The 12,493-nt window shown below is 34.0% G+C and overlaps 1 protein-coding gene across 2 annotated transcripts in view; it reads right to left on the reverse strand.

The window, feature by feature from the left end:
- Positions 1–4,833: 4,833 nt before the first annotated feature.
- LOC149780019 (outer dense fiber protein 2-like) overlaps positions 4,834–12,493 on the reverse strand; it is a 139,408-nt gene continuing 131,748 nt past the window's right edge. For both annotated transcript variants that reach the window (XM_089936766.1, XM_089936765.1), the window contains one exon: positions 4,834–10,670. In XM_089936766.1, coding sequence (XP_089792892.1) covers positions 10,500–10,670 — 171 coding nt within the window. In that variant the 3' untranslated portion in view covers positions 4,834–10,499. The remainder of the gene's footprint in view (positions 10,671–12,493) is intronic.

Below are 12,493 nucleotides of genomic sequence, written 5' to 3' on the forward strand. Positions count from 1 at the left end.
GGAGTCCTGGACTCGTCTTCAGAAATTAGTGGTTATGAAACCCTGAGGGTCCAGTTGAGACAAGAGGAAGTCTTTAGTTGTCATAAAATAATTTTATTCAGTACAAATGAATATAATTTTACTGTATGAAAGTATCTTTTTGGTTTTCATTTATACTTTATTTCTAAGTTAGTTTTAATGCAAGGATTCTTCATCTCTTGTTACAAATGGCTTTCTTGTAATTATCTTTATCTCTAAACAGGGTTTTTGTTTTTCTTTTCCATGGAATACATAGTTTCAAAAATCTGGGGTTCTACAGTTGTAGAACAGTCAGTGTTTGGAATGTTGGAGGGGTACTAGCACTGGATTGTTTATATGCATTGAAAGAACTTGCAGAGAAATATGTTGTACCTAATTTTGAAATTTTGTTCTGGGATCTTGATTTGCTATGTTATCATTTCCAAATCGGGTATGTATTAACAAGGCATTGTATTGCTTTGTGACTGGTGATATAAAAGTACATATATCTCAATTTGATCAGTAGAGGATATTCAAACCTTTATATTGTAAATTGTTCGAAGTGTTCAGCTTTTGAAATAAAACAACAAGTATTATTAAAATTTGTCTAACTCAAATTTTTCTCAGGCTATGTGCTTTGCAGTTATCTTGCACACATAAAATTACATGATTGGGTAGGGTGGGAGTTGGTTATTTTTTAAATTAAAAAGAAACACATACACACACGCATTACTATTTTCATATATGACCAGCGTTATTTTGATAAATGGAGTGCTTCCTAATGTGAGGGCAGAATTTTCAATCTGAATGGTAATGATCTAGTTGGGCTCCACATCCAGGGTGTTGCAAAATTTGTTGAAATTTATAACTGATCATTAGCATTGGTTACACTTCACTGTTTAATGATCCATTCAGTTGGGCAAACTTCAGTCTTATATGCATGTTCAAATTCAAAGTAAAAAATATTATCAATAAGGCTTGTTTTGGTTTCTCAGGGCCAAAACTTCTGGATACATGAGAGTGAGGATATCTTACCTCTCAAGCTTGTTTGTTTTTTTTGGGTTAAAACATCTGGATGCAGGAAGTCGTGGGTTGATCCCTGGCTGAGTCATACCAAAGACTTGCAAAAATGGTACTAACAGCTGCCTTGCTTGGCGCTCAGCATTAAGAGGTTAGTGTTAGGACTGGTCAGCCTGTTGTCAGGATAATGTGACTGGGTGGGACATCATGCTACATGTCTGTGGCATGATGCCCCAATGCGGGACATCACTATAAACTGCCACAATGCAGACATCATAACGATGTGCCTGATTTTTTAAAAAGCTACGTTAAAAATCCAAATCACACAAACACACACACTCCTCAAATCATGAAAAATGGTGAGGTGAAACATTATGTTCTGCACCCTATACAAGGGTGCAGAAATTTTGTCAAAATCAAGTTGTCCATGGACTTTATATATTTTATTTAGATCCTTATACATTGACATTCCTTTGGAAGATCATGTTTTACACTTACCAAGAAGTACATATGGCAAAATTAATGTTAAATTTCATGGACAGGTCTAGTACCATCTTGGGCATCACGCTGCAGACATATTCATCATGTCCCACCCAGTCACATTATCCTGACACCAAGGCGACCCGTCCTAGCACCAACTTTTACTGCTGAGTGCCATGCCAAGTGAGGCAGCTGCTTATACCATTTTTATAATTCTTTCGTATGACTTGGCTGGGGTTTCAAACCGTGACCTCCCAGATGCAAAGCAGACACACTCAGCACTGAAGTCACTAGAGCCATCCGCTGGTAAGCATGGATGGCACTTGTGTTAAACATCACTCAGACAAAATGGGAACTGCTGTTGCTTAAAGTGACCAAACACAATTTACTTGTTCACAGACAAGTAATCTTGCAAAACTTGTTCGTTGGTAAGAACAAAGTTTAGACTTGGACATTAAAGGCAATGGATTTCTCCACAACTCAATGCAAAAGAAAGTCTTAATGTTCATATTAAAATCTTGAAGCTTGGTAAATGGTTTACTCTCTGTTAGTACCAGACCCTTACAACTGAAGGTCATAACAGGTTAAAGTACTTGTTTAGCTCATTACCACATATATTTGTTTAATTCTTCTAGCCTACACACAAAGCCTTTCTTACCAGTGCATTTCAAAGTTGTAATAAATGTTTATTCATTGGTAGACGGACTATATTAATAACAACAAACTGTGTATTGTAACTGAGTACTCAACAGGTTCACTGCAATGTGAATGAGTATGGCTATGCATGTGAAGACTGCTTAAGACTAATCAAGGCAATTACAGATGCATGTGATGGATCTTCTTTAGAGACTAATCTAAGTAATTACATTGTGTGAGGACTTCTACAGAGGCTAAACAAAGTAATTACAGATGCATGTGGTGGATATTCTTTAGAGACTAATCTAAGTAATTACATTGTGTGAGGACTTCTACAGAGGCTAAACAAAGTAATTACAGATGCATGTGGTGGATATTCTTTACAGACTAATTAAAGTAATTACAGATGCATGTGATGGATCTTCTTCAGAGACTAATCTAAGTAATTACATTGTGTGAGGACTTTTACAGAGGCTAATCAAAGTAATTACAGATGCATGTGGTGGATATTTAGAGACTAATCTAAGCAATTACATTGTGTGAGGGCTTCTACAGAGGCTAATCTAAGCAATTACATTGTGTGAGGACTTCTACAGAGGCTAAACAAAGTAATTACAGATGCATGTGGTGGATATTCTTTACAGACTAATTAAAGTAATTACAGATGCATGTGATGGATCTTCTTTAGAGACTAATCTAAGCAATTACATTGTGTGAGGACTTCTACAGAGGCTAAGCAAAGTAATTACAGATGCATGTGGTGGATATTCTTTAGAGACTAATTAAAGTAATTACAGATGCATGTGATGGACCTTCTTCAGAGACTAATCTAAGTAATTACATTGTGTGAGGACTTCTACAGAGGTTAATCAAAGTAATTACAGATGCATGCGAGGGCTCTGTTACAGAAACTAATCAAATTAATTTCAGATGCATAATCTGTGCTTGTATTTATGGTCACACTGGCTGTCACTTGAGGGTTACTCAACACCTGTGACTCCATCCAGTAAAGTCTGGTTTCTAGGATGGATAATGATTTCTGATACAGCTTTTATGCACAATGATTTGAAGAAAAAAAAGAAAAAGAAAATTTCCGTTTTTAAAAACTTGTTATATCATCTCCACTTTGATGTCATGGGAAATAATATTCTTTATTTATTGTTCTATCTTTTATGCCTGGTTGGAGGGGACAGCATTTCATGGGTCAAGTTCTGCATTAATGTTATGTACAATAATTAGCTGCTGGAGATGATGTAAAGATTTGTCATCTCTGGTATGCTCTGGTTTACAAAATGTACTGTACTTCTGTGCAGGCAAATAAATTTGTGATTTTACTTGATTATTCAAATTTTCACAGCTCAGTATCTTATTTAAATAATAAAAGTTCCTTTCAAGATTACAGTTGCATTGCTCCAGCTCAAAAAACAAATTTAAATTCAGTACACTTTGTACACAAATCTTTACAATTCAGACTTGCGTAGTATCAGAAACAATTCTTGATGAGTGATTTTTGCCTAGATATTTACTTGCCACTGCAACCCTTAACTTGCCTTGTGCACCTGAAAGTTTTAATTTCACAGGCTTGCTCTGTAGTCTGCCAATTTCAAGCTGATTGCAATGTGGTTTTTACAATTAGCTATTATTTGATTTTGCTACATCACATGCCTCGTGAATGTGCTGTACTACATGAGAACCAACATATAATTTGACATGCATGCTGGCTGTGTGCTTCTCACTAAATTTCACTTGATCATTTCCAAATGGTAACTGTTGAGGCAAGAACAAAGACCATTTGCTAATTTTTACTATTTTTGATAAGTTTCACAATTAAAATCACAAAAATGAATGGATTTTTTAAGTATCAAGGACGCTTTTTGGGTCCAGATACCTAAAAAATATATTCTCAAAAATATGAATTCTCCGAAATGAACTGAGTTAAATTACACTAACATGTAAAGCTTAAAAATATGTTTAAAGTGTAATAGGTATCTAGAAAATATAGAACCACATAGTATTTTATTTCAAACAAGGGTAAACAATTTAATATTGCGTATAATATGTCTTGGCTTCATTGCCCTGTATCAAATTTGTTCTTTCTACGAACTAAAAAAAAAAATGGAATTAAGTCTATGTATTTTACTTCTATAGTTGCTGGCAACTTGTCTGAAACATTCTCAAAAAATTTGTTGACTTTTAGAACAGTGACATTTTTTTAAACTCATGCTGTTGGCCAGGAAAGGAATACAAAATTTAGGTTTGATTGGATGGTAAGGCAAAATACTTGATATTGAATCAATCAATAAAAGACTTGGATGTACTGAACTTGTACCAGGAAAGGAGAGTGATCTGGAATAAGCTGAGTTTGGTGTAGACATGTTTGCTGTGATCAGAATGGGCAGTGAGCTAGAATACATGGGGACTAGTTTACACAGCTTCTGCAGTCTTTTAAACTTATTGTGTTTGTACAAAGAACATCAGAAGCCAGTCAGCTCATTAGAAAAGACCCTTCAAATCTGATAATCTACCCATGCTGAATTTCAATCATCACAGATATGCAACTATCTGAAATTAGGTAGCAATTACAAATCTTCCCAAAAAAATATCTCTACGCACTGTTACCATATCCCTCTGAAATTATTCCAAAGTTAAAAACATTCTAAAATAAAATAGGCATAAATAATTTAAATGGAACAACAGACACTAGAGCTGATAATGTTTATTGTTTTGTGTAGAAAAATATTACACAATTGTGGAAGGCCTACTTACAATATAAAGATACATGTATATATCATACAATTAATTCAATAAATTACCAGGTCAACATTTGAAGATTCTGCAGACTAAAACAAATTATTTAAGAATTCAGATTATATTAAAAACTGTACAAGTGACGGGAGTTCCTCCATAAATCAAAATGGAATCCACAGAAGGCACACATCATAATAAATGCAGTTTTAAATTTAGCACATTTTAACTGAACAACCAAGAAAATTCTTGGTATACTGTGTCAATACTGTTTTCATTACCCCACCAAAATAAAATACAGATTTCTAAATATGATATCCCTAACTGTATTCCAGCTTTCAAGCCTTAAAACTTATGCTATTGCAAAAAAAAGCAGAGATTTAATGAATTACACATTGCTAAATACAAATCTAATATCATAAATATGTAGATACCACATTTTCTGTCAACCAACTACTTGGAAGAAAAGAGATATAGAACTTAATCAGACTGCACACTACTATTTGCAAGAAAAAAGGAAAGAAAAATATTGGAATTAATTAAGTAAATCAACATATTAACACATCTAAACCAATCTTTCGTAACAAGCATTTAGATTGGTTGAAATCGCACCATGTCATGCTGATTGTGTGGTTTGACATTATTTGTAAACAACAGTCAAAATAAGGTTCACTGTCTTTTTTAAATTCATTATTTTCATAAAAGTTTGTAATCATGTGAACTTAATTTGATATTTTACAGGAATCGTGAAATAAAGCTTGAAAATTAATAACATACTAAACATGAATGGACTTTCATTCATAAATGACTTTCAAGCTTAATGACTTCATGAATGCTCTAAAATATAAAAGTACAGTTCTTAAATAAACATGATAATTTAATATTGACACAAGAAATGCCTTGTGAGTTGGTTATGTATTACAAAATACCCTTAAAACATTCGCATGATCAACAGTTTCTAGAAAAGTCTGCTAGACACCTTCTTGTAGATTTCAAATTCGCCAATACATGTGACAAAACTATACCTTTATAAAATGGACAGCATTATTTTTTGTGTTACAACATTTCATATACCACCTGGAAGATTTAGAAATTTAATGTACAACTCAAAATCTGCAGTTAAAATGAACATGTAAGGGCCTGTTCCTAAGGAAAGCAATCATTAATTTGAAAAAGAAACTTTCCAACAGTATGGGGACCTTTCATTACACACTGCAGAATTAATTCTCATCAGAATCTTTACAATACGGTGTATTCTATTTGATCCTTTTGGCAAAATATTGATTAAATGGCAGGTGGTCAGGTTTCAAGCATGAAATAAGGCACTATTCATACTCCTGTTTTTTTTTCTTCCATTGTCTGGTTAGCTACATAATTCTAAAACAAATGCCAAACAAAAAGTTTGTGACCACACCACATACTCATATGAAACAAATGAGAAATTACACAAAGTGACAATTTAAAAATGCAAGTTACTTCTACCGTTACCCTTTAATGTTGTATAACGTGTGCAAGAATTTTGTAATCATAAATGTTATTTTCATCCTCAATGTCTCAGCTAATAAGACATGCTCCATTTTCTTGCAATGAGAATTTTGTTTACCAAGCACTCTCATTTTTCTGTCCATGCTATTTACAACTAAAAGAAGGCCAAGACGTGCATTCAAGCCCATAATCAAATTGTTGCTGAAAACCATAACAAACTGTTAGGAATGATGAAAGCCTAAGTGACCACTGTCTTGCTTGTCATTAATGTGGGCTCAATAAAATGGGGCACGATATCACACACTGTGTCTCTCACATTTATATCCAAAGTTTTCAGTTTTGTAAGCAAACAATTTTTTTTTTATACTTGTGATCCTGACAAATCTGTGCCTTCATGATTTACATCAAGGTACAGGCATCATGACACATCTTTGAGCTTATACTAAAGTTCCTCAATTTTAATTTCCAATGCCATGATTACAATGAAAGGCAGAACTGCACACATTATTCAACTTTATATTATTTTCTTTGACTGTTTGTAAAATTTTAATAATGCTGGAAGACAAGTTTTTAGACGCCTCTTATAACAGCCAGAATGATTTAACACCTACTAAAAGTGGAGTGACCATTAATCAGAATAAGTGCATACTGGTTGAAAAAGCCAAGTCTTTGATTCTGAATATCCATGTTTTACTATTTGTAATATTTCAGCACTTGTAAATTCAAAATGTTCACTGCATTGCAACCCAGCACATGTATTCAATCACTGATAACCATTTCAGACATGTGCTCCTACTGGTTGTTGGTGACTTTTTGTAAGAGAGCCTGGTAACAATTTCCTTGAAAAATATAGAAAATATATCCCAAAAACTAAAACTGACAGCTGATCAACTCTGATGATTGTTCATTGATCCTTAAATTTCAGCTCATTTCCAGCAATACTAACAGGATGGGCATCATCTGAAGAGGTGCTCATATAGATTAGATATGGCAGTCTTGACAAGGTATTATTTTCCACATCTTGTCAGAACTCTTGTGAATCACGAAACACAGCTATCTTAACAACATGCATAAATGTAATACATGCACTTGACAAATAAAATGAAACCAATACTTAAAGTTGGAAAAAAAATTTAAGACAGGCAAAAAATAATGAAATAATGTCTAACAATTACATCAGTTTTAAAAAACTAAGTTTAAAAAAATAAATAATAAGTACATACAGGTGATCAAAACACATCAACATCCAAGAAGTTGTTACTTTGACAATGTTAAGAATAAAATTTAAAATTTCAAACGAGGATTAAAATTAGCTAAAATCAAAGACTGTTAAAACAAATTTACATTTGCTGCTTAAAAGTTCAAGAGTTCTGACCTATGGACTGAACAGGGACTACTTATACACCGAAAAATGCACTTTTGATAGTCCTAAATAAAAACACTGTAAAACAAGGACTAAAGATACACAAAAATGCACTTTTGATAGTCCTAAATAAATACACTGTAAAACAAGGACTAAAGATACACAAAAAATGCACTTATAATAGTCCTAAACATATATACTGTAAAACAAGGACTATTGATATAATAAATATGCACTTCTGACAGTCCCAAACAAATACACTGTGAAATCTGAATAATATGCATACACTTATTTTTCAAATTTGAGGTTAGATATGTTTTATATGGTATATAAAACTTTCTGATTAATAAAAAGCGGATCACAAGAAGGCATCTGTGAATAAATCAACTTTTTAAATAGCCTAAAGAATCGGTCTCATGAGAGGAGAGTTTAAGTTGGATTTCTTTTAAAATACCAGAAAGTCTGTGTGTGCTACTTCTCAGTGTAAGCTTATATTCAAATATATGCTTATTATCCAGATATACAGCATAAAATTGTACAGTATAAGAATAGCTCACCTGGTGAACATCTACCTAACAGCTCAATACACGAGCAGCTGGCCCAAATATCTGGGTCAGTAGGATGCTTTCTGTAGAAATTCTTCCAATTTTGCTGTTGATTACATACATTATAAAACAACTGCTTCAAGGTCTCTATTGCTTTAATGTTCAATAATATCTGATGCCATATCAACATTTGTCTAGCATGCTGAAAACATGGCTCATAGACCAAATTTGAAGACTTTTTATGGGCTTGTTACATTATTTTACAAGGTCTGTTTAAAGTACCTAACCCACTTTTAAAAAAGAATTGTGAAACTGCTTTTACCACATTCCTGTTAAGAACAACTTCCAAGTTTTTAAATAAAGAGTTAAAAGTTTGTCTTGAAATATAAATATCAGCATATATACAATAATGGCACTCTCAACAAAACGTAGCCAAGACTAATTTTCCAATTATATGTGTACTTTGTCAAATTATTTGTACTGACACTTCCTCGCTTTGTCCAATCTCAGAATTTTTGTTCATTAGGGTTCTGCTCTATCATTCAATGTTTCTTTCATTTCTGGAGCTTTTCTTTTGATCTGTCCTAAAACAGTTTGACTGACTGGTAAATATCATCTGCTCCATGGCTTCTGCCTTCTTACTGGGGCTGTCAGCTTTAGCTGTGATTGCTTGGAAAGGAAATCTAACCCATATAAGGCTTTTTATCCAATCAGGAGGGGGAGGGGCTATTTAGATCACTGATATATTTTTTCTCAAAATCTGTCTTTAAACAATAAGTCATCTGTGACCTTTCCAGATGAATCCAAACTGCTCACTACTGATTGGTCCATTTTACTTCTCATATGTGATGAAATGGAATTCTCCCCAAAATTAACTCATTTTATTACACAAAGCACACACTACAACGAATTGATCCTCTTTGAACTCTCAACTCCATGAGTAATTTGGATCTGTGATTCAGAAATTTTCCCATCATTAAAGCAGATGATGAAGTCTATGTTCAATCACCATTTAAACTGACTGGCTTACAGATTAAGGCGCCTATACTATGCTTAGGGACACTAGAGTAAAGTGTCACATTCTAGCCATAAGACATGGGATGATACTGAAGGACTCCTAACATAAAACATGATACAATTATTCATTAAAAATCATCATTTTCAACCAAAATAATTAAATACATTAAAAAATAATATTAAGTAAAATATCAGCAATAATATTCAAGGGCTTTTAAAGGTCTGTTAAAGTAAATTTAGGGGCTTTTAAATGACCTTCCACTTTTTCTAATTTTCAAACATTTTTCAAGAGAAGATATCAAATTCAATCCATGTGAAAGGCCTTTACACCAAATTTAACAGTTTCTTTGGGTTTTTTATGTACATGTTCTAACTTTATTAATGCGACCACACTGGCAGATCTGCATCTTTGTACAGACTTTAAAAGCATCATGCCATAGTGCTTTCTGTCAAATTTTTTCAAATTCTATTCTGCAAGTTGTTAGACAGTTTTTTTTTTCTTTTATTTTTAGTAATGGTGGCCATATTTTTTATGTTTGATCAACATTAACTGTATTTGTTTTAAAGTTTAAAGCCCATTATGCTTGGATGTTTTCTTTTAAATTTATCTAATTCTGTTGAGCAGTTTTTAAGCAAACACTATTCAAAGGTATATATTGTTCATAGTAATGCTGGCCAAGGATTGGTTTCATTTGCTAATGCCAGTATGCTTTGTGTAACATTCAGTCAAATTCAGCTGAGACAATGATAGAAATCATTTAAAACTTTTATAATTTTAGCAGTGGTGGCCATATTTCATTTGTACAAACTGAAAAATCTTAATGCACGGATGCTGTCAAATTATGCTGAACAGTTTATGAGAAGAAGTTTACAATCTTTTTTTTATTTTATGTAATACAGCCATATAGGACAATAAGGTGGCACAATTTATACAGAAAGCTTTATAATTCAGGAAGATTTCTTTCAAATTTGGCCCAATTTTTGTTAAGCATTTTGAAGAAAAAAATGTTTTAAGGTTTTTCTAAAGTTAGCAATGCTGCCATAACTGATAGCACATAAAGATCATTGGTGTATACCTGAAAGTTTTTACTGCTAGAATGCACTCTGATAAGCTGAAGTTTTAAAAAAAATTAAAAATAGCAAATGTTGACGGACAGTTAAAAAAGGAATCACAGTCAAACAAAGACGAACAAAAATCTGTATCATAGACATCAGTGCAATGCAGGGGAAGGAGGCATCATTCCAAGTGAGCTGTCACCAAAAACATTGGCATATGAATTTTTAAGAAACTGTACATAATTCTGCATGCTTCTGTTGGTACTGTGAGATTGCTCAAGTCTGTCTTTCAGGTCATACAACCGAGAATTAAACTTCCTCTCATTCTGTAATGGAAGGATAAAAGTTTACTACAACTTATGTAACATCTTACATGTTCATCGTTCCTCAACAATGAGCTAATATCAGAAAATAAATGTCCCACTACAGTGACTAGACAATGACCTACATAAATGCCCAACTTCAGTGACTAGAAACTGACCTACATAAACACCCTATTTATCATCGACTGGAAACTTATGTTTATAAATGCTGTACTACAGTAACTGAAAACTTACCTACATAAATGCCCTACTACAGTGACTGGAAACATACCTAGGGGAATGCCCTAGTACAGTGACTGGAAACGTACTTAGGTGATTACCCTACAATAGATGACTGGAAACATTTACATAAATGCCTGCTACAGTGACTGGAAACTGGCCCACATAAATGCCTGCTACAGTGACTGGAAACTGACCTACATAAATGCCCTGCTACAGTGACTGGAAACTGACCTACATAAATGCCCTGCTACAGTGACTGGAAACTGACCTACATTAATGCCCTGCTACAGTGACTGGAAACTGACCTACATAAATGCCCTGCTACAGTAACTGGAAATGGGCGATCATGCAAACTTTAAATGGATGGACAAGGGTAACACTATAAGCTCCCAGCATGTTGCCAGTAACTAGGTATAGTGGTTGCATGTTGACCAATCTTGCAAAAGACTGTTCAAAATGAACTGTGAACTCTATCATGTTTTTCTCTTCTTTTTTCCCCCACAAGTATGCACTTTATTACATTGAATTAGGAATGAGAATGTTACTACTCAAAACTGTCTCTGCAAATATACACAAAACACAGCAGAACATAATGGTAAATAGCTGACATTGCTGTAAGAAATCTGCTAGTTGAATCGTTATACACTTTATCTATCCAACATGTTTGAGCATAAAATAAAAGAAAATGTTCATGTTCCAATTGAACATTGGATATTTTTAATCTTGCAGGTGAAAACCCCATTATTTTCACTCACAGCTTCACTACTCATGAAAATATTTAGTTTTTCAAGCTCATGATGAAATATATCCTTATTATTTACTCAGTACAAGTGTATGATCCTCTAAGTCAGAGGTGGGCAAACTTTCCAGTGCAAGTGCCGCATACACAAATTTACACCTTGTCGCGGGCCACATAGTTCATTAAGTAAAATAATTAATATTTGAAATAGCAAAAACAAAAGGTTTTTCTAAATAACATCTAATTAAAGAAGCACATTTATTTGACAAACAGAGTAACATAAACAGAGTCAGTGCGAATGATGACCTGTTCCTAGGCCACATGAAAACCCTTGGCTGGCCGCATAAAAGCCCTTGGCAGGGTGCGAGCCGTAGTTTGCCCACCCCTGCTCTAAGTAAGTGAAACAACTATTAAATTATGTTTTTATATGGTAATACAGTTATCACTCAAATACAGTAAGGTCAATATCCAAGGGCAACTTTTTAAGTCTAATACGATCACCACAAAAGGATGGTCACTGTTGTTAAATGGTAATGAAATTTGCAAATATTTAATTGATGCAGGTCCTCTTAACATGTTGTTGTTGTAGTTGTTGTTGTAGGGCTTAACGCCATTTTTCAGCACTAGATAGGCTATACATGGCGGCCAGTATTAATGGTGGAGGAAGAACCCGGAAAAACCCCGGAAAGAACCACCGACCCACGAGAAGCTACTGGCAAGCTTTCTCACATAACCACATTAGCCGAATCCGAGACTCGAACCGACGCAGACAGAGGTGAGATGGCAGTGATCCGTAACGGTGAGCGCTTTAGACCACTCGGGGCCCCCCTCTTAACATGTAACCTTATGTTTCACTGGATATTTG

This window comes from Sinohyriopsis cumingii, chromosome 16 (assembly GCF_028554795.1).
Source record: "Sinohyriopsis cumingii isolate HCF-2022 chromosome 16, ASM2855479v2, whole genome shotgun sequence".
Lineage (NCBI taxonomy): Eukaryota > Metazoa > Mollusca > Bivalvia > Unionida > Unionidae > Sinohyriopsis > Sinohyriopsis cumingii.